General features: G+C 36.4%; 1 protein-coding gene across 1 annotated transcript; it reads right to left on the minus strand.

The window, feature by feature from the left end:
• Positions 1-5,596: 5,596 nt before the first annotated feature.
• LOC113074942 (uncharacterized) lies at positions 5,597-7,088 on the minus strand. The gene is made up of 7 exons (XM_026247647.1): positions 7,032-7,088; positions 6,739-6,941; positions 6,384-6,549; positions 6,120-6,278; positions 5,978-6,036; positions 5,806-5,846; positions 5,597-5,638 (listed from the first exon to the last, which is right to left on the minus strand). Exons 2-7 carry the CDS (start codon positions 6,875-6,877, stop codon positions 5,597-5,599), a joined length of 606 nt encoding a protein of 201 aa, XP_026103432.1. The 5' UTR covers positions 6,878-6,941; positions 7,032-7,088.
• Positions 7,089-23,491: the final 16,403 nt, after the last annotated feature.

The following is a 23,491-nucleotide window of genomic DNA, read 5'->3' on the forward strand; positions in this document are numbered from 1 at the left end:
GTTTGTCTTTATCTGATATTGTTGTATTTGGTTCTCTAAAGTACTTTGTATCTCTGTGAAACGCTGAGATATAGCCGTTTTGCCTGTTTTATCACATCCACGCCCCTGTGCTCTGCCTCATTAATATTGGCCTGGCTCCAGACAGGAGGAAGGTGAACTGTACTTCTGCACTTTAAAACTGATCTTAGATCAGTTCTGTGGTTGCCTTGTACGAAGATGATGGGTATGTTTGAAGGGATGCGTGTCTCAGAGCGGTTTTACAGGGCACCATCTAGTAAACCTGAGAATTACTCATATAGACCGGTATTTTCTGCCTTGCTGAACGGGGAAAATGCTGTTTCTCTGGTCTTCCTTTTTTTTTTTTTTTGCGTAAAAGCCTTGGATGTCACGATAAGCAGCTGAAATGAGCGAACAATATGTTCCCTACATGTCTAAAACTGATCATTTTCAAGACTAAATAATAGATAGAAACACCTATGAATCTCAGTCTGGTCTTTTGTATGTTCGTTTTTGCCCAAAGGCTGTGGATAGATGAAATAAGCGAACAGTAAGTTACCTGCATGTCCCAAACCTTTCAAATGAATACTAGATAACGTATAAAAACTAAAATCAACTACAATGTAGTTGTTCATCTTCAATATGGCTACCTAGAATGTCATGTGATCTGCCATTGCTTTCTAACACTGTGATTTCTTGAAACTGAAATAGAAATTTCTTCTAGTACTTTTTCATGATAATGTGATGAACATCAGTTTTTTACTTGACAAATTTGTCTTAGATTACATGAAATGAAGTCATGCTCTTCAGCTGCTTTTACTATGTTTCTATTTTATTTTTATATTTCAGTTTTCTTTTAGGTTTATGAAATTTTATGTACTTATGTCATTTTTATTGATTTTTAAAAAATATATTTATATATATATATATATATATATATATATATATATATATATATATATATATATATATATATATATATATCTAATTCATTTTTATTCTGAATCATTTTAGTACTACATTCATTTTAATAAACTTTTTTTGTTTCGGCCAAAGAAACATCCCTAAATTTTATTCAAGTTATTTTCATCTAATATTTATATTTTATTTCAGATTTTTTTAAAGCAGTCTATAAGCACATACTCTCAGGAGATGCTGTCTAAGCATTTGAAAATTATTTATTAAACGAACAACTAATTATTTATTTTTATAACTCAGTGGCATTTATTAAAAAATGTCCTAAAAATAATAGCAATGACACAGAACAGTCATTTCAGAGATATTTTCAATTGATTCAGCTCACATGTGAAATGGAAATGACTCTTTACAAACCAGTAATTCAACTCTTAAAGAAAGATAAACTTCCTGATTAATCACAGCATGATCAAAAGCAGACAAAAGGGAGGAACTCGAGATGGTTTAACCACAGGTTTAAAAAATGCAAACAATCACAGTAGTTTAGATGCCTCTGATCAATTCTCTATCAACTCTATTAAAACATTAATTTACTCACACACAAATATACACGCCTTTCTAAATGCAGACATACCATAGACGTCTATGGTTTATATATATATATATATATATATATATATATATATATATATATATATATATATATATATATATATATATATATATATATAAAGCCAATTTTAATTACTACAGACTCACCCAAACCCACACCCTATCCTGGCCCACAAAGATAAAAAAAAAAAAAAAAAAACATATTTATTTAAACCACTGTATTTCAATTATATAAAAACAAAATATGAAAGAGTTCCTTTCTGTTTCTGTTCTTTTATTTTTATATTTGTATTCTCTGAAAATAATGCATGTTGATTTGAATATATATATACCTCCCTAAATTGTTAAATTAAAATAATGAAAGAAATAGTAAGATAAGTAAAATAAATAATTTATATAATTTATATTCTTCTTATTGTGTTTGGGTGCGGAACTATATATATATATATGTATATGTATATATATATATATATATATATATATATATATATATGTGTGTGTGTGTGTGTGTGTGTGTGTGTGTGTGTGTGTGTGTGTGTGTGTTTATATATATTTCTTATATTGAAATCCAACTAAGACTACAAGATAACAAGGAACTACAAGGAACCAAGATAGACCAAACTACTATTTAAAAGTAAAAGACGCCTTTGATGATGAGAAACATCAGCCAAACAGCCGAGGATGAGGTGGCGTTTAATTAAGTCTGTAGTGCCTCCTAGCGATCTTACAACGACATTGCAACAGATTTTTTTTTCCTCCACAGTGGCGGATCTACACGGAGGCCTAGGGAGGCCCGTGCCTCTGTAGACATGTCACTGGCCACCCCTGTGGCCACCCCCGTGCTGAAAAAAAAGTAATATGATTTTACACGCGAGCGCCAAAAGCGGAACTAATGTGACGCAACGTTCTACACGGGTAAATTAGTGCAGCGCACCCAAACACTTAGGAACTTAATCATATTCAGGGATGCAAACATCGCGCTTTTCGGCGCCTCCCGTTTTTTTCACATCAGTTTGGGTGACTTGGTCATCTGAAGCAATTCCATAGCTTAATGTTATGGACAGGAGACTATTTACATCATTAAATTAAAGTTTATGGAAACCTTGTTTTCCCTCCTCTGCGGCTGTCAATCATTCTCCATTCAATATTCAAATAGCACGCACCTCGTCCATTTACAGCAGGATGCATGGTAAAACTCTCTCCAATATTATATACTCACATTATAATGCTTGATCTGTAGATAAAAAGGCTGCGGATTTGCATAAAATGACTTTTATTTTGTGTTTTTTGTATTTTATGTTTGTTGCTGTTTTTAAAAGACTCGCTTGTGCCTGTTAAACTTTTTTTAAACCACTTTGTGAGCTCAGTTTTGAAGCGTTTCATATTATCATGGTTTTGCGCACTGAAAGATTATTAAAAGCTTATTATATTTTTAGCCTGCACAATACATTTAAAATAAGCATAATTAAACTGTATATACACTTCTGAATTCTTGACATACATCTATAAATATTAAATTGTGAAATGTATGATTGTCTGATTGAATTTTATAAGAGTACTAATAGTAATTTGTTTTATTAACATGTTTAGATTGTGTAAAATTACTGTGTAGATTTTTTCAAGAATAACTTTTTGTATTTATTTGCATTACATTTAAATAAAATATGTTGCCATTTTTAATGTGCCCCTCTGCTTAAACACTGACCCCTCCTTGGCCCCCCTAGTAAAATTTGTCTAGAGCCGCCACTGGTCACTCAAATGACTCAAATGATTCACGAACCCGCTCTTAAGTCGCGATCCGACTCAAATGATTCGCGAACCCGCTCTGAAGTCGCGATCTGACTCAAATGACGCAAATGATTCGGGAACCCGCTCTGAAGTCCCGATCTGACTCAAATGATTCGCGAACCCAAGTCGCGATCTGACTCAAATGATTCGTGAACCCGCTCTGAAGTCCCGATCTGACTCAAATGATTTGCGAACCCGCTCTGAAGTCGCGATCTGACTCAAATGACGCAAATGATTCGGGAACCCGCTCTGAAGTCCCGATCTGACACAAATGATTCGCGAACCCAAGTCGCGATCTGACTCAAATGATTCGCGAACCCGCTCTGAAGTCGCGATCTGACTCAAATGACGCAAATGATTCAGATGACTCAAATGATTCGCTAATCCGCTCTGAAGTAGCGATCTGACTCAAATGATTCAAATGATTCGTAAATCCGCTCTGAAGTAACGATCTGACTCAAATGATTCGCGAACCCGCTCTTAAGTCAGGATGTGGTATAGTTTCCACATACTTGTCTAAGTCCAATTTAAATAAAGAAAAAAAAGGTTTATAGCCAGTAAACTTTTGTTTATAAATGTGAAATTTAGCTAACAGGAAACATTAATTATGTAATATTTTCCAGTATTCTCTTTTGAATGGTCAAACAATCCAAATGAAAACAAAAAGAGAAGTCACTTACAAAATAACACTGAAAAAATGCCAAAAAGTCTGACCAAAATTTTTCAGTGTAGGAGCATTGCCAAAATAAATGAATGAAGACTTCTTCAGAAGAATGACAAAAACAGCAACTCACGTCAATGTCTAACTTTAGTTGGGTTACATTTGTGAATTAACTTAAATGTTATTTCTTTTACTTTGTTGGTCAGCAGATATCTATGAGACAAGGTCCATACTTTCTCCCAAGGTATATTCTCCACAATGCTATTCCAATTAGGTATTATGTAAGGAATTGGTATTATCTCTGAAAGAGAGCTCTAATTTTATAGTCATTTTTTTCTTGATCTGCAGAAAAGCAAACATTTCTGATCATTGTGTCAGTTAAATTCAGAGCGTATGTACATGGCCATGTACCTACAATACCTTGTTTGGTGTGTGGTTCACATTTGTCTGCTGTGCTGTAAATAAACTGTCGTGGAGCAAAAAGCCCAACTCATCTGGTTCAACGTGTCGAGGACTTGTTTTTGCATCTTTTTTTGTTTTACTGGAAAGACACACTGCAACAAAAATCCATTGAACACTTCAACATGGATTTGACTATGAATGCTTAAAATCACTTTGTGAGCTCAGTTTTGAAGCGTTTCATATTATCATGGTTTTGCGCACTGAAAGATTATTAAAAGCTTATTATATTTTTAGCCTGCACAATACATTTAAAACAAGCATAATTTAATTGTATAATATTTCTGTGTAGTGTAGTGTAAGCATTATAAATATATACACTTCTGAATTATTGACATTCATATATAAATATTAAATTGTGAAATGTATGATTGCCTGATTGAATTTTATAAGAGTAGGCTACTAATAGTAATTTGTTTTTATTAACATGTTTAGATTGTGTAAAATTACTGTGTAGATTTTTTCAAGAATTACTTTTTGTATTTATTTGCATTACATTTAAATAAAAATGTTAATGTGCCCCTCTGGTTAAACACTGGCCCCTCCTTGGCCCCCTAGTAAAATTTGTCTAGAGCCGCCACTGTTCCTCCACAAAATACTGATGCACAAGATTTGTAGCAAGCAGATAGTAATGCTTTATTTTAAGAATTTTATTTGCAGACACACTTTATATTCGGGCACAGTTATTTTCCCTATAAATATTAATTTAACAATATAATAATGTGCCTCCAATGTAATCCCAAGCAATACAATCATAACAAAAATATAGATACTAAATTATTAAATGTACAGTGTCAAAAAATAAAATGATAATAATTAATAATAATAACTAATGTATATATAAACCTACATAACTGACTTTACAATTGTAAAGAGATTAGATATTAGAATAAAATATGCATTGTTTATGGAAATTATTATTAATAACAGTTGTATTTTTTAAACCCCAGAGTAACAACCTCTCAGTCTATCAAGAAAGACAAATATTTTTGCTTTTCTCTCTCATTGCTCTCATGTTTGTAGCTTTCTAATAAACCGTGCACTGTATACTTATGTAAGGTATGTGTGCAAAAGAGTGCACAAACAGCGAGAATTTTTCTGATTGGCCTGTTTTGTTGGCTTCCTGAGATTATAGTGTCTGACGTCTTTTAAAAATAATATCTGTCATCTCTGTTCATCAGTCACTTCAGTTGCTGTGGTGTTTATCTGTAGCAGACAGGAAGAAAATTGTGATTAAAACAGGAAGCAAGCTTTCAACTAATGCATCTTATGTTTCTTATATCTTTCCCAATGTATTTATTAAATGAAATGCACAATTGCTCATCCTACTGTATATGTGTATTTTTATGGAGTGACCTGAAAGACCCAAATACCGAATCTTCTGTGACTGAAAAGTTTTGATGCCCATAACCTCCTGAAATAATATAGTAATTATTTTCAGTTATGTAGTTCTCACATCGTTCCCCATGTTTGAGAGTTTCATATTGTACAGCTGCTGAAGTATATTTACTAAAGCATGCACAAAGCAACAGACAAATATCATACCTCTTGATGTAAAATCAAAGAAGTCATCTTCAAATAATTCAAATTTTTTGCTTGATGTTCTGCCAATATTAGAGCACAGTGTTATTTGTATGCTTTTTTGTTTTGGTCTTTGAATAAGTCACAGAAACAGTTGAATACAGACCTCTTGGCTCTGTAGAACACCACAATCATCACGGCTGAAACGATGATAAGTAGAGCAAAAGCTACTAAACAGCCGAAGAGAACAGCGTAGAAACCGGCTCCTCTGCTGTAAAGCTCACACTGAGCTCCATAGTACTTCTCAAAGTAAGAACTGTGACACCTAGACAATTAAAAAAATGCGTAGCAGAGGATGGGTTGATAATGTCCTTTGATCAAATGAAAACTGTGCATGTAGTTTTATTAGAATTGGATTTTAAGGACTTACTTGCAGTGTGGTCCATTTATTTCATTTTGGCATGCACCTTGTTGATTGCAGAAGTTGGGATTTTTTTGGCATGGTCCCACACATACCCATGCTCCATCATCAAGCTCTACAGTTAAGCTTGTAAAATTCACAGTGCATTGCACAAACTGATGTAGATCTGAAATATCTACATGCAACAAAGATAAAAAATAAATAAATCGGATTTTCAAATGAAAGATCTCTCTAAATCAATACAATAGTCATTTGAAGCCATATTACACATATTAATCCATGTGTCCCTTAAGTTAAGTCATGCTTTTTTTGAAAATATATTAAATCAAGGTCATCTACCACCACCCTAAAAAAAGTAACTTACTTGATATTTCTACTGTCCCCATGATAATTTGGGCATTTTGGATGGAAGCATTGCCGAGAGCTATGCTGAGACTTTTTAACGAATCTGAGTCATTAAAGATTTTTTCCAGGGTGGGACCCAAATCGTTATTTAGAAACATTATTTGTGAGTTGTTGTTGGGATAGTTATACAATGCAATACTTTCAGCAATGACACTTCCTTGTCTAGATGAGAAAAATACATGCCACATATTAATTCGTTTTTTGCTTAGAAAATACTTTTAAATGTATAAAATTCAAGAGAAATCAACTTACCTTAGACTACGTATTTGCACATCCTTGAAATTTTTTGCATCTGCTCTTTTACAAAGGATTGAAAGCTGTCAGTAAAAGATAAATAAATACAATTTAGCAAATATGCAAATAAAAATATAAAGTATTACAAAATAAGCTTCATGATGACATGAAACACTTTGATATATGTCTTGAATTAGATTACTAAGTAGGGTTGTCCAAGTTAACGAATGCATTATTGCAGTAAATACATTTATCTAATTTGTCTTCAGATATTTTTCACTTCTATTAAGTTTTAAATGCCTTTTAAAGTTGTCTACTGCAAATATCAGTGATACATTTTATAGTGTGGCTTAAGAGTCTGACTACTTCCCCTTACGAAAAATAACCATGGTTTTATTATAGTAAAACTGTAGTAACCCATGGTTTTTTGGCGTATTGACTCCCATTTGTCTAACCACAGATTTACTACATATACCGTGGTTAAACTATGGTTAATATAGCAAAACCATGGTTAATTTGTGGTTACCATGGTTTAACTATAGTAACCATGGTTTTTTGGTTTCATTTGTAGTAAAACCATGGTTAATTTTCGTAAGGGTCTGAGCCAACTAAAACACAATGTGAAATAATTGTGAGCAAATTTGTGATATTTAAAGTACTTCAGGAAAAGGAACTAGAAAACTTTACCTCACGTTTTAAGATGGAAATGAGTTTTTTTGATTCTGGAGAGTTCACATTTGCATACGCTTTAAGATATTCCATCATAATTCTGAGAGAGATATTTGCATTCCTTGTTGGTATGCTGTCAGCTGCAATTAAGTTGTAGATTTAAAAAAGATGTCAACATGAGTGTGCTAGAAATTTAGACAATTGTTGTGCAAAGTATTTTTGTGATAAAAAAATGGATGTCTGTAGGTTGTATCATGTTTTAGCTCTAAAGCATATGCACAAATGGTTTAGCTAAAATGTGACACAACCCACAATACAACTAACTTAAATTGTCACACTTCACAACTTGTTAACATGTTGTTTCCAGTGTTGGGTGATAATCTAATCTAATATTGATTCAGTTACGCACAGCACAGTTAAAAAAAAAAAAATACAATATATATATATATATATATATATATATATATATATATATATATATATATATATATATATATATATATATATTTACAATAAATATTTAAAACAAGAAAGAAATTAGAGAACACAAAGTGTAATAATGATAATTTATGAATAGTGTGATTAAATACTCACACAAAGTAACCGTAGTGTCATTTGCAAAATTGCAAGTATCTCCAAAAGTGAAATCTTTGCATTTACACTGACATTTCCCAGATGTGACATTGAAGATGCATGGGGACCCGTTGCACTGACAATACTCCAGACAGTTTGGAGTTGTTGAAACTGAGTTGACAGTTGTTATGGATGAATGAGGTTCTGTTGATGCTGATGAGGTTTTCTGGGTACTAGTTTGAGAAGAAGGGCTTGACTGAGCTGAAGTAAAATTGCTTAATGTTTGGGCTGTAACAGTTTGAGTTATTGTTTGATGTGAGATTGGATTGGGTGAAGCAGACGAGCCTGGAGATATTGATCCAGTGGTTTCAAGTGGTGCAAATGTTGAATTAATTGACTGTGTTGAATGTATTTCTGTGCTTGAAATTGAACTAGTTGATTGTGTCTGCTGACTTGTTTGTTCAGCATTACTTGAAGATGGGATTGATGAGGTAAATGATGAAACAATTTGGCCTTCTGTGGTAGAAGATGATTTTGTAAATAGAGATTGAACCATTGTAGACGATGGTGAAGATGGAGTAGTATCTGTTGTGGATGATGTTAATTCCATTGTTGAATCACTTTCTCTTGTAGATGACTCTACAGTGGCTGTGCTCTTATGGGACACATCTGTTGTAAATGTTGTTGGAGCTGTTGCTGTAGATCCTGATTCTGTGTTAGAAGTATATTGAGTAGTTGGTTTTTGCTGGGTCATTGTTTGTTCTACACTAGATGAGGATATCTCTGATGTAGATGGAGTGAATTCTGATGTACTTTGTCCTTTTGTTGTGGACGATGGTGAAGATGGAGAAGTACCTGTTGTGGATAATGTAGATTCCGCTGTTGCTCCACTTTCACTTGTAGACAACTTTATTGTGGATGTGCTCATAAGAGATACAGCTGTTGTAGACGATGTTGATGGAGAAAAAGTTGTAGATTCAGATTCAGTAGTAGAAGTATATTGAGTGGTTTCTGTCTGCTGGCTTGTTGTTTGCTCTAAACTAGAAGAAGATATCTCTGTAGATGAAGCAAGTTCTGCTGTTGTCTGTCCTTCAGTTGTAGCTGATGGTGAAGATGGTGTAGAATCTGTTGTAAATGATATTGTACCCAGTGTTGATTCAGTTTCACTTGTAGATGATTCCATTGTGGTTGTAGTTATAGAAGATGCAGCTGTTGTAAATGTTGATGGAGCTGTTGCTGTAGATTCTATTTCAGGATTAGAAGTATATTGAGTGGTTGGTGTCTGCTGGCTTGTTGTTTGCTTTAAAGCAAATTCTGATGTTGTCGGGCCTTCTGTTGTAGACGATGATGTAGATGAATCTGTTGTGGATAATATAGATTCCGCAGTTGGTCCCCTTTCAAGTGTAGATGACTCCATTGTGGTTGTGCTCTTAGGAGATACAACTGTTGTAAATGTTGATGGAGCTGAAGATGTAGATTCTGTTTCAGTGGTGGAAGAATTTTGAGTAAATTCTGTCTCCTGGCTTGCTGTTTGTGCTGCAGTGGATGGAGATATTGCTTTTGTAGATGAAGTGAATTCTGCTGTTGTTTGTCTGATTGTTGTAGACGATGGTGAAGATGGCGTAGATTCTGTTGTGTATGAAGTTGTTCCAATTGTCGAATCACTTTCAATTTTAGAAGAATCTACTGTGGTTGTAGTCATAGAAGATACAGCTGTTGTAAATGTTGATGGAGCTGTTGTTGTAGATTCTATTTCAGGATTAGAAGTATATTGAGTGGTTGGTGTCTGCTGGCTTGTTGTTTGTTCTACACTAGATGAGGATATCTCTGTTGTAGATGAAATGTATTCTAGCGTTGTCTGTCCTTCAGTTGTAGAAGATGGAGTAGAATCTGTTGTGTATGAAGTTGTTCCAATTGTCGAATCACTTTCACTTGTAGAAGAATCTACTGTGGTTGTAGTCCTAGAAGATGCAGCTGTTGTAAATGTTGATGGAGCTGTTGTTGTAGATTCTATTTCAGGATTAGAAGTATATTGAGTACTTGGTGTCTCCTGGCTTGTTGTTTGTTCTACACTAGATGAGGATATCTCTGATGTAGCAGAGGTGTATTCTGACGTTGTCTGTCCTTCAGTTGTAGAATATGGTGAAGATGGAATAGAATCTGTTGTGTATGAAGTTGCTCCAATTGTCGAATCACTTTCACTTGTAGAAGACTCTACTGTGGTTGTAGTCATAGAAGATGCAGTTGTTGTAAATATTGATGGAGCTGTTGTTGTAGATTCTATTTCAGGATTAGAAGTATATTGTGTTGTTTGTGTCTGCTGGCTTGTTGTTTGTGCTGCAGTGGATGGAGATATTGCTGTTGTAGATGAAGAGAATTCTGCTGTTGTTTGTCTGATTGTTGTAGACGATGGTGAAGATGGCATAGATTCTGTTGTGTATGAAGTTGTTCTAATTGTCGAATCACTTTCACTTGTAGAAGAATCTACTGTGGTTGTAGTCATAGAAGATGCAGTTGTTGTAAATGTTGATGGAGCTGTTGTTGTAGATTCTATTTCAGGATTAGAAGTATATTGAGTGGTTGGTGTCTGCTGGCTTGTTGTTTGTTCTACACTAGATGAGGAAGTCTCTGTTGTAGATGAAGTGTATTCTGACATTGTCTGTCCTTCAGTTGTAGACGATGGTGAAGATGGAATAGAATCTGTTGGGAATGATGTTTTTCCCAGTGTTGAATCACTTTCACTTGTAGAAGACTCTACTGTGGTTGTAGTCATAGAAGATACAGCTTTTGTAAATGTTGATGGAGCTGAAGATGTAGATTCTGTTTCGGTGGTAGAAGTATTTTGAGTAGATTCTGTCTCCTGGCTTGTTGTTTGTGCTGCAGTGGATGGAGATATTGCTGATGTAGATGAAGTGAATTCTGCTGTTGTTGGTTCGATTGTTGTAGACGATGGTGAAGATGGAGTAGATTCTGTTGCGTATGAAGTTGTTCCAATTGTCGAATCACTTTCACTTGTAGAAGAATCTACTGTGGTTGTAGTCATAGAAGATGCAGTTGTTGTAAATGTTGATGTAGCTGTTGTAGATTCTATTTCAGGATTAGAAGTATATTGAGTGGTTGGTGTCTGCTGCCTTGTTGTTTGTTCTACACTAGATGAGGAAGTCTCTGTTGTAGATGAAGTGATTTCTGCTGTTGTTTGTCTGATTGTTGTAGACGATGGTGAAGATGGCGTAGATTCTGTTGTGTATGAAGTTGTTCCAATTGTCGAATCACTTTCAATTTTAGAAGAATCTACTGTGGTTGTAGTCATAGAAGATACAGCTGTTGTAAATGTTGATGGAGCTGTTGTTGTAGATTCTATTTCAGGATTAGAAGTATATTGAGTGGTTGGTGTCTGCTGGCTTGTTGTTTGTTCTACACTAGATGAGGATATCTCTGTTGTAGATGAAATGTATTCTAGCGTTGTCTGTCCTTCAGTTGTAGAAGATGGAGTAGAATCTGTTGTGTATGAAGTTGTTCCAATTGTCGAATCACTTTCACTTGTAGAAGAATCTACTGTGGTTGTAGTCCTAGAAGATGCAGCTGTTGTAAATGTTGATGGAGCTGTTGTTGTAGATTCTATTTCAGGATTAGAAGTATATTGAGTACTTGGTGTCTCCTGGCTTGTTGTTTGTTCTACACTAGATGAGGATATCTCTGATGTAGCAGAGGTGTATTCTGACGTTGTCTGTCCTTCAGTTGTAGAATATGGTGAAGATGGAATAGAATCTGTTGTGTATGAAGTTGCTCCAATTGTCGAATCACTTTCACTTGTAGAAGACTCTACTGTGGTTGTAGTCATAGAAGATGCAGTTGTTGTAAATATTGATGGAGCTGTTGTTGTAGATTCTATTTCAGGATTAGAAGTATATTGTGTTGTTTGTGTCTGCTGGCTTGTTGTTTGTGCTGCAGTGGATGGAGATATTGCTGTTGTAGATGAAGAGAATTCTGCTGTTGTTTGTCTGATTGTTGTAGACGATGGTGAAGATGGCATAGATTCTGTTGTGTATGAAGTTGTTCTAATTGTCGAATCACTTTCACTTGTAGAAGAATCTACTGTGGTTGTAGTCATAGAAGATGCAGTTGTTGTAAATGTTGATGGAGCTGTTGTTGTAGATTCTATTTCAGGATTAGAAGTATATTGAGTGGTTGGTGTCTGCTGGCTTGTTGTTTGTTCTACACTAGATGAGGAAGTCTCTGTTGTAGATGAAGTGTATTCTGACATTGTCTGTCCTTCAGTTGTAGACGATGGTGAAGATGGAATAGAATCTGTTGGGAATGATGTTTTTCCCAGTGTTGAATCACTTTCACTTGTAGAAGACTCTACTGTGGTTGTAGTCATAGAAGATACAGCTTTTGTAAATGTTGATGGAGCTGAAGATGTAGATTCTGTTTCGGTGGTAGAAGTATTTTGAGTAGATTCTGTCTCCTGGCTTGTTGTTTGTGCTGCAGTGGATGGAGATATTGCTGATGTAGATGGAAGTGAATTCTGCTGTTGTTGGTTCGATTGTTGTAGACGATGGTGAAGATGGAGTAGATTCTGTTGCGTATGAAGTTGTTCCAATTGTCGAATCACTTTCACTTGTAGAAGAATCTACTGTGGTTGTAGTCATAGAAGATGCAGTTGTTGTAAATGTTGATGTAGCTGTTGTAGATTCTATTTCAGGATTAGAAGTATATTGAGTGGTTGGTGTCTGCTGCCTTGTTGTTTGTTCTACACTAGATGAGGAAGTCTCTGTTGTAGATGAAGTGATTTCTGCTGTTGTTTGTCTGATTGTTGTAGACGATGGTGAAGATGGCGTAGATTCTGTTGTGTATGAAGTTGTTCCAATTGTCGAATCACTTTCACTTGTAGAAGAATCTACTGTGGTTGTAGTCATAGAAGATGCAGTTGTTGTAAATGTTGATGTAGCTGTTGTAGATTCTATTTCAGGATTAGAAGTATATTGAGTGGTTGGTGTTTGCTGCCTTGTTGTTTGTTCTACATTAGATGAGGAAGTCTCTGTTGTAAATGAAGTGATTTCTGCTGTTGTTTGTCTGATTGTTGTAGACGATGGTGAAGATGGCGTAGATTCTGTTGTGTATGAAGTTGTTCCAATTGTCGAATCACTTTCACTTGTAGAAGACTCTACTGTGGTTGTAGTCATAGAAGATGCAGTTGTTGTAAATGTTGATGGAGCTGAAGATGTAGATTCTGTTTCGGTGGTAGAAGTATTTTGAGTAGATTCTGTCTCCTGGCTTGTTGTTTGTGCTGCAGTGGATGGAGATATTGCTGTTGTAGATGAAGTGAATTCTGCTGTTGTTTGTCTGATTGTTGTAGACGATGGTGAAGATGGCATAGATTCTGTTGTGTATGAAGTTGCTCCAATTGTCGAATCACTTTCACTTGTAGAAGAATCTACTGTGGTTGTAGTCCTAGAAGATGCAGTTGTTGTAAATGTTGATGGAGCTGTTGTTGTAGATTCTATTTCAGGATTAGAAGTATATTGAGTGGTTGGTGTCTGCTGCCTTGTTGTTTGTTCTACACTAGATGAGGAAGTCTCTGTTGTAGATGAAGAGAATTCTGCTGTCGTTTGTCTGATTGTTGTAGACGATGGTGAAGATGGCGTAGATTCTGTTGTGTATGAAGTTGTTCCAATAGTCGAATCACTCTCACTTGTAGAAGAATCTACTGTGGTTGTAGTCATAGAAGATACAGCTGTTGTAAATGTTGATGAAGCTGTTGTTGTAGATTCTATTTCAGGATTAGAAAGTATATTGAGTGGTTGGTGTCTGCTGGCTTGTTGTTTGTTTCTACACTAGATGAGGATTTCTCTGTTGTAGATGAAGTGTATTCTGACATTGTCTGTCCTTCAGTTGTAGACGATGGTGAAGATGGAGTAGAATCTGTTGGGAATGATGTTTTTCCCAGTGTTGAATCACTTTCACTTGTAGAAGACTGTACTGTGGTTGTAGTCATAGAAGATACAGCTTTTGTAAATGTTGATGGAGCTGAAGATGTAGATTCTGTTTCGGTGGTAGAAGTATTTTGAGTAATTCTGTCTCCTGGCTTGTTGTTTGTGCTGCAGTGGATGGAGATATTGCTGTTGTAGATGAAGTGAATTCTGCTGTTGTTTGTCTGATTGTTGTAGACGATGGTGAAGATGGCATAGATTCTGTTGTGTATGAAGTTGTTCCAATTGTCGAATCACTTTCACTTGTAGAAGAATCTACTGTGGTTGTAGTCCTAGAAGATGCAGCTGTTGTAAATGTTGATGGAGCTGTTGTTTTAGATTCTATTTCAGGATTAGAAGTATATTGAGTGGTTGGTGTCTCCTGGCTTGTTGTTTGTTCACACTAGATGAGGATATCTCTGATGTAGCTGAGGTGTATTCTGACGTTGTCTGTCCTTCAGTTGTAGAATATGGTGAAGATGGAATAGAATCTGTTGGGAATGAAGTTGTTCCAAAATGTTGAATCACTTTCACTTGTAGAAGAATCTACTGTGGTTGTAGTCATAGAAGATGCAGCTTTTGTAAATGTTGATGGAGCTGAAGATGTAGATTCTGTTTCGGTGGTAGAAGTATTTTGAGTAGATTCTGTCTCCTGGCTTGTTGTTTGTGCTGCAGTGGATGGAGATATTGCTGTTGTAGATGAAGTGAATTCTGCTGTTGTTTGTCTGATTGTTGTAGACGATGGTGAAGATGGCATAGATTCTGTTGTGTATGAAGTTGCTCCAATTGTCGAATCACTTTCACTTGTAGAAGAATCTACTGTGGTTGTAGTCCTAGAAGATGCAGCTGTTGTAAATGTTGATGGAGCTGTGTTTTAGATTCTATTTCAGGATTAGAACTATATTGAGTACTTGGTGTCTCCTGGCTTGTTGTTTGTTCTACACTAGATGAGGATATCTCTGATGTAGCTGAGGTGTATTCTGACGTTGTCTGTCCTTCAGTTGTAGAATATGGTGAAGATGGAATAGAATCTGTTGGGAATGAAGTTGTTCCAATTGTCAAATCACTTTCACTTGTAGAAGACTCTACTGTGGTTGTAGTCATAGAAGATGCAGCTGTTGTAAATGTTGATGGAGCTGTTGTTGTAGATTCTATTTCAGGATTAGAAGTATATTGAGTAGTTGGTGTCTGCTGGCTTGTTGTTTTTTCTACACTAGATGAGGAAGTCTCTGTTGTAGATGAAGTGAATTCTGCTGTTGTTGGTCCGATTGTTGAAGACGGTGGTGAAGATGGAGTAGATTCTGTTGTGTATGAAGTTGTTCCAATTGTCGAATCACTTTCACTTGTAGAAGAATCTACTGTGGTTGTAGTCATAGAAGATGCAGTTGTTGTAAATGTTGATGGAGCTGTTGTTGTAGATTCTATTTCAGAATTAGAAGTATATTGATTGGTTGTAGTCTGCTGGCTTGTTGTTTGTTCTACACTAGATGAGGATGTCTTTGTTGTAGATGAAGTGTATTCTGACATTGTCTGTCCTTCAGTTGTAAAAGATGTCGAAGATGGAGTAGAATCTGTTGGGAATGATGTTGTTCCCAGTGTTGAACTCACTTTCACTTGTAGATGATTCTATTGTGGTTGTGCTCATAGAAGATGCAGTTGTTGTGAATGTTGATGGAGCTGTTGTTGTAGATTCTATTTCAGGATTAGAAGTATATTGAGTGGTTGGTGTCTGCTGGCTTGTTGTTTGTTCTACACTAGATGAGGATATCTCTGTTGTAGATGAAGTGTATTCTGATGTTGTCTGTCCTTCAGTTGTAGAAGAAGCAGTAGAATCTGTTAGGAATGATGTCGTTCCAAGTGTTGAATCACTTTCACTTGTAGATGATTCTATTGTGGTTGTGCTCATAGAAGATACAGCTTTTGTAAATGTTGATGGAGCTGAAGATGTAGATTTTGTTTCGGTGGTAGAAGTATTTTGAGTAGATTCCTGTCTCTGGCTTGTTGTTTGTGCTGCAGTGGATGGAGATATTGCTTTTGTAGATGAAGTGAATTCTGCTGTTGTTGGTCCGTTGTTGTAGACGATGGTGAAGATGGCATAGATTCTGTTGTGTATGAAGTTGGTTCCAATTGTCCGAATCACTTTCACTTGTAGAAGACTCTACTGTGGTTGTAGTCATAGAATATGCAGTTGTTGTAAATGTTGATGGAGCTGTTGTTGTAGATTCTATTTTCAGGATTAGAAGTATAATGAGTGGTTGGTGTCTGCGGCTTGTTGTTTGTTCTACACTAGATGAGGATATCTCTGATGTAGCTGAGGTGTATTCTGACGTTGTCTGTCCTTCAGTTGTAGAATATGGTGAAGATGGAATAGAATCTGTTGGGAATTGAAGTTGTTCCAAATGTTGAATCACTTTCACTTGTAGAGAATCTACTGTGGTTGTAGTCATAGAATATGCAGCTGTTGTAAAATATTGATGGAGCTGTTGTTGTAGATTCTATTTCATGATTAGAAGTATATGTGTTGTTTGTGTCTGCTGGCTTGTTGTTGTGCTGCAGTGGATGGAGATATTGCTGTTGTAGATGAAGAGAATTCTGCTGTTGTTTGTCTGATTGTTGTAGACGATGGTGAAGATTGCATAGATTCTGTTGTGTATGAAGTTGTTCCAATTGTCGAATCACTTTCACTTGTAGAAGAATCTACTGTGGTTGTAGTCATAGAAGATGCAGCTGTTGTAAATGTTGATGGAGCTGTTGTTGTAGATTCTATTTCAGGATTAGAAGTATATTGAGTGGTTGGTGTCTGCTGGCTTGTTGTTTGTTCTACACTAGATGAGGATATCTCTGTTGTAGATGAAGTGATTCTGCTGTTGTTTGTCTGATTGTTGTAGACGATGGTGAAGATGGCATAGATTCTGTTGTGTATGAAGTTGTTCCAATTGTCGAATCACTTTCACTTGTAGAAGAATCTACTGTGGTTGTAGTCATAGAAGATGCAGCTGTTGTAAATGTTGATGGAGCTGTTGTTGTAGATTCTATTTCAGGATTAGAAGTATATTGAGTGGTTGGTGTCTGCTGGCTTGTTGTTTGTTCTACACTAGATGAGGATATCTCTGTTGTAGATGAAGTGATTCTGCTGTTGTCTGTCCTTCAGTTGTAGACGATGGTGAAGATGGAATAGAATCTGTTGTGTATGAAGTTGTTCCAATTGTCGAATCACTTTCACTTGTAGAAGACTCTACTGTGGTTGTAGTCATAGAAGATGCAGCTGTTGTAAATGTTGATGGAGCTGTTGTTGTAGATTCTATTTCAGGATTAGAAGTATATTGAGTGGTTGGTGTCTGCTGGCTTGTTGTTTGTTCTACACTAGATGAGGAAGTCTCTGTTGTAGATGAAGTGTATTCTGACGTTGTCTGTCCTTCAGTTGTAAATGGTGAAGATGGTCTGTTCCAATTGTCGAATCACTTTCACTTGTAGAAGAATCTACTGTGGTTGTAGTCATAGAAGATGCAGCTGTTGTAAATGTTGATGGAGCTGTTGTTGTAGATTCTATTTCAGGATTAGAAGTATATTGAGTGGTTGGTGTCTGCTGGCTTGTTGTTTGTTCTACACTAGATGAGGAATCTCTGTTGTAGATGAAGTGAATTCTGCTGTTGTTTGTCTGATTGTTGTAGACGATGGTGAAGATGGAGTAGATTCTGTTGTGTATGAAGTTGTTCCAATTGTCGAATCACTTTCACTTGTAGAAGAATCTACTGTGGTTGTAGTCATAGAAGATGCAGTTGTTGTAAATGTTGATGGAGCTGTTGTTGTAGATTCTATTTCAGGATTAGAAGTATATTGAGTGGTTGGTGTCTGCTGGCTTGTTGTTTGTTCTACACTAGATGAGGATATCTCTGTTGTAGATGAAGTGTATTCTGATGTTGTCTGTCCTTCAGTTGTAGAAGATGGAGTAGAATCTGTTGGAATGATGTCGTTCCAAGTGTTGAATCACTTTCACTTGTAGATGATTCTATTGTGGTTGTGCTCATAGAAGATACAGCTTTTGTAAATGTTGATGGAGCTGAAGATGTAGATTCTGTTTCGGTGGTAGAAGTATTTTGAGTAGATTCTGTCTCCTGGCTTGTTGTTTGTGCTGCAGTGGATGGAGATATTGCTGTTGTAGATGAAGTGAATTCTGCTGTTGTTTGTCTGATTGTTGTAGACGATGGTGAAGATGGCATAGATTCTGTTGTGTATGAAGTTGTTCCAATTGTCGAATCACTTTCACTTGTAGAAGAATCTACTGTGGTTGTAGTCCTAGAAGATGCAGCTGTTGTAAATGTTGATGGAGCTGTTGTTGTAGATTCTATTTCAGGATTAGAAGTATATTGAGTACTTGGTGTCTCCTGGCTTGTTGTTTGTTCTACACTAGATGAGGATATCTCTGTTGTAGATGAAGTGTATTCTGACGTTGTCTGTCCTTCAGTTGTAGAATATGGTGAAGATGGAATAGAATCTGTTGTGAATGAAGTTGTTCCAATTGTCGAATCACTTTCACTTGTAGAAGACTCTACTGTGGTTGTAGTCATAGAAGATGCAGCTGTTGTAAATGTTGATGGAGCTGTTGTTGTAGATTCTATTTCAGGATTAGAAGTATATTGAGTGGTTGGTGTCTGCTGGCTTGTTGTTTGTTCTACACTAGATGAGGAAGTCTCTGTTGTAGATGAAATGTATTCTGACGTTGTCTGTCCTTCAGTTGTAAAGATGGTGAAGATGGAATAGAATCTGTTGGGAATGATGTTGTTCCAAGTGTTGAATCACTTTCACTTGTAGAAGAATCTACTGTGGTTGTAGTCATAGAAGATGCAGCTGTTGTAAATGTTGATGGAGCTGTTGTTGTAGATTCTATTTCAGGATTAGAAGTATATTGAGTAGTTGGTGTCTGCTGGCTTGTTGTTTGTTCTACACTAGATGAGGAATTCTCTGTTGTAGATGAAGTGAATTCTGCTGTTGTTTGTCTGATTGTTGTAGACGATGGTGAAGATGGAGTAGATTCTGTTGTGTATGAAGTTGTTCCAATTGTCGAATCACTTTCACTTGTAGAAGAATCTACTGTGGTTGTAGTCATAGAAGATGCAGTTGTTGTAAATGTTGATGGAGCTGTTGTTGTAGATTCTATTTCAGGATTAGAAGTATATTGAGTGGTTGTGTCTGCTGGCTTGTTGTTTGTTCTACACTAGATGAGGATATCTCTGTTGTAGATGAAGTGTATTCTGACGTTGTCTGTCCTTCAGTTGTAGAAGATGGAGTAGAATCTGTTGGGAATGATGTTGTTCCAGTGTTGAATCACTTTCACTTGTAGATGATTCTATTGTGGTTGTGCTCATAGAAGATACAGCTTTTGTAAATGTTGATGGAGCTGAAGATGTAGATTCTGTTTCGTGGTAGAAGTATTTTGAGTAGATTCTGTCTCCTGGCTTGTTGTTTGTGCTGCAGTGGATGGAGATATTGCTGTTGTAGATGAAGTGAATTCTGCTGTTGTTGTCTGATTGTTGTAGACGATGGTGAAGATGGCATAGATTCTGTTGTGTATGAAGTTGTTCCAATTGTCGAATCACTTTCACTTGTAGAAGACTCTACTGTGGTTGTAGTCCTAGAAGATGCAGCTGTTGTAAATGTTGATGGAGCTGTTGTTTTAGATTCTATTTCAGGATTAGAAGTATATTGAGTGGTTGGTGTCTGCTGGCTTGTTGTTTGTTCTACACTAGATGAGGATATCTCTGTTGTAGATGAAGTGATTCTGCTGTTGTTTGTCTGATTGTTGTAGACGATGGTGAAGATGGAATAGATTCTGTTGTGTATGAAGTTGTTCCAATTGTCGAATCACTTTCACTTGTAGAAGAATCTACTGTGGTTGTAGTCATAGAAGATGCAGCTGTTGTAAATGTTGATGGAGCTGTTGTTGTAGATTCTATTTCAGGATTAGAAGTATATTGAGTGGTTGGTGTCTGCTGGCTTGTTGTTTGTTCTACACTAGATGAGGATATCTCTGTTGTAGATGAAAGTGTATTCTGATGTTGTCTGTCCTTCAGTTGTAGAAGATGGAGTAGAATCTGTTTGAATGATGTCGTTCCAAGTGTTGAATCACTTTCACTTGTAGATGATTCTTACTGGTTGTGCTCATAGAAGATACAGCTTTTTGTAAATGTTGATGGAGCTGAAGATGTAGATTCTGTTTCGGTGGTAGAAGTATTTTGAGTAGATTCTGTCTCCTGGCTTGTTGTTTGTGCTGCAGTGGATGGAGATATTGCTGTTGTAGATGAAGTGAATTCTGCTGTTGTTTGTCTGATTGTTGTAGACGATGGTGAAGATGGCATAGATTCTGTTGTGTATGAAGTTGTCCAATTGTCGAATCACTTTCACTTGTAGAAGAATCTACTGTGGTTGTAGTCCTAGAAGATGCAGTGTTGTAAATGTTGATGGAGCTGTTGTTGTAGATTCTATTTTCAGGATTAGAAGTATATTGAGTGGTTTGATGTCTGCTGGCTTGTTGTTTGTTCTACACTAGATGAGGATTTCTCTGTGTAGATGAAATGTATTCTGACGTTGTCTGTCTTCAGTTGTAGAAGATGGAGAAGAATCTGTTGGGAATGATGTCGTTCCAAGTGTTGAATCACTTTCACTTGTAGATGATTCTATGTGGTTGTGCTCATAGAAGATACAGCTTTTGTAAATGTTGATGGAGCTGAAGATGTAGATTCTGTTTCGGTGGTAGAAGTATTTTGAGTAGATTCTGTCTCCTGGCTTGTTGTTTGTGCTGCAGTGGATGGAGATATTGCTGTTGTAGATGAAGTGAATTCTGCTGTTGTTTGTCTGATTGTTGTAGACGATGGTGAAGATGGATAGATTCTGTTGTGTATGAAGTTGTTCCAATTGTCGAATCACTTTCACTTGTAGAAGAATCTACTGTGGTTGTAGTCATAGAAGATGCAGCTGTTGTAAATGTTGATGGAGCTGTTGTTTTAGATTCTATTTCAGGATTAGAAGTATATTGAGTGGTTGGTGTCTGCTGGCTTGTTGTTTGTTCTACACTAGATGAGGATATCTCTGTTGTAGATGAAGTGATTTCTGCTGTTGTTTGTCTGATTGTTGTAGACGATGTGAAGATGGAGTAGATCTGTTGTGTATGAAGTTGTTCCAATTGTCGAATCACTTTCACTTGTAGAAGAATCTACTGTGGTTGTAGTCATAGAAGATGCAGCTGTTGTAAATGTTGATGGAGCTGTTGTTGTAGATTCTATTTCAGGATTAGAAGTATATTGAGTGGTTGTGTCTGCTGGCTTGTTGTTTGTTCTACACTAGATGAGGATATCTCTGTTGTAGATGAAGTGTATTCTGACGTTGTCTGTCCTTCAGTTGTAGACGATGGTGAAGATGGAATAGAATCTGTTGGGAATGAAGTTGTTCCAAATGTTGAATCACTTTCACTTGTAGAAGAATCTACTGTGGTTGTAGTCATAGAAGCAGCTGTTGTAAATGTTGATGGAGCTGTTGTGTAGATTCTATTTCAGGATTAGAAGTATATTGAGTAGTTTGTGTCTGCTGGCGTTGTTTGTGCTGCAGTGGATGGAGATATTGCTGTTGTAGATGAAGTGAATTCTGCTGTTGTTTGTCTGATTGTTGTAGACGATGGTGAAGATGGCATAGATTCTGTTGTGTATGAAGTTGTTCCAATTGTCGAATCACTTTCACTTGTAGAAGAATCTACTGTGGTTGTAGTCATAGAAGATGCAGTTGTTGTAAATGTTGATGGAGCTGTTGTTGTAGATTCTATTTCAGGATTAGAAGTATATTGAGTGGTTGGTGTCTGCTGGCTTGTTGTTTGTTCTACACTAGATGAGGATATCTCTGTTGTAGATGAAGTGTATTCTGCTGTTGTCTGTTGTCAGTTGTGAAGATGGAGTAGAATCTGTTGGAATGATGTTGTTCCAAGTGTTGAATCACTTTCACTTGTAGAAGATTCTATTGTGGTTGTGCTCATAGAAGATACAGCTTTTGTAAATGTTGATGGAGCTGAAGATGTAGATTCTGTTTCAGTGGTAGAAGTATTTTGAGTAGATTGGTCTCCTGGCTTGTTGTTTGTGCTGCAGTGGATGGAGATTTGCTGTTGTAGATGAAGTGAATTCTGCTGTTGTTGGTCCGTTGTTGTAGACGATGGTGAAGATGGATAGATTCTGTTGTGTATGAAGTTGTTCCAATTGTCGAATCACTTTCACTTGTAGAAGACTCTACTGTGGTTGTAGTCATAGAAGATGCAGCTGTTGTAAATGTTGATGGAGCTGTTGTTGTAGATTCTATTTCAGGATTAGAAGTATATTGAGTGGTTGGTTCTGCTGGCTTGTTGTTTGTTCTACACTAGATGAGGATATCTCTGTTGTAGATGAAGTGATTTCTGCTGTTGTTTGTCTGATTGTTTTAGACGATGGTGAAGATGGAGTAGATTCTGTTGTGTATGAAGTTGTTCCAATTGTCGAATCACTTTCACTTGTAGAAGAATCTACTGTGGTTGTAGTCATAGAAGATGCAGTTGTTGTAAATGTTGATGGAGCTGTTGTTGTAGATTCTATTTCAGGATTAGAAGTATATTGAGTGGTTGTGTCTGCTGGCTTGTTGTTTGTTCTACACTAGATGAGGATATCTCTGTTGTAGATGAAGTGTATTCTGATGTTGTCTGTCCTTCAGTTGTAGAAGATGGAGTAGAATCTGTTGGAATGATGTCGTTCCAAGTGTTGAATCACTTTCACTTGTAGATGATTCTATTGTGGTTGCTCATAGAAGATACAGCTTTTGTAAATGTGATGGAGCTGAAGATGTAGATTCTGTTTCGGTGGTAGAAGTATTTTGAGTAGATTCTGTCTCTGGCTTGCTGTTTGTGCTGCAGTGGATGGAGATATTGCTGTTGTAGATGAAGTGAATTCTGCTGTTGTTTGTCTGATTGTTGTAGACGATGGTGAAGATGGCATAGATTCTGTTGTGTATGAAGTTGTTCCAATTGTCGAATCACTTTCACTTGTAGAAGAATCTACTGTGGTTGTAGTCCTAGAAGATGCAGCTGTTGTAAATGTTGATGGAGCTGTTGTTTAGATTCTATTTCAGGATTAGAAGTATATTGAGTGGTTGGTGTCTCCTGGCTTGTTGTTTGTTCTACACTAGATGAGGATATCTCTGATGTAGCTGAGGTGTATTCTGACGTTGTCTGTCCTTCAGTTGTAGAATATGGTGAAG

The sequence above is a fragment of the Carassius auratus genome, unplaced genomic scaffold (genome assembly GCF_003368295.1).
Source record: "Carassius auratus strain Wakin unplaced genomic scaffold, ASM336829v1 scaf_tig00015813, whole genome shotgun sequence".
Classification (NCBI taxonomy): Eukaryota; Metazoa; Chordata; class Actinopteri; order Cypriniformes; family Cyprinidae; genus Carassius; species Carassius auratus.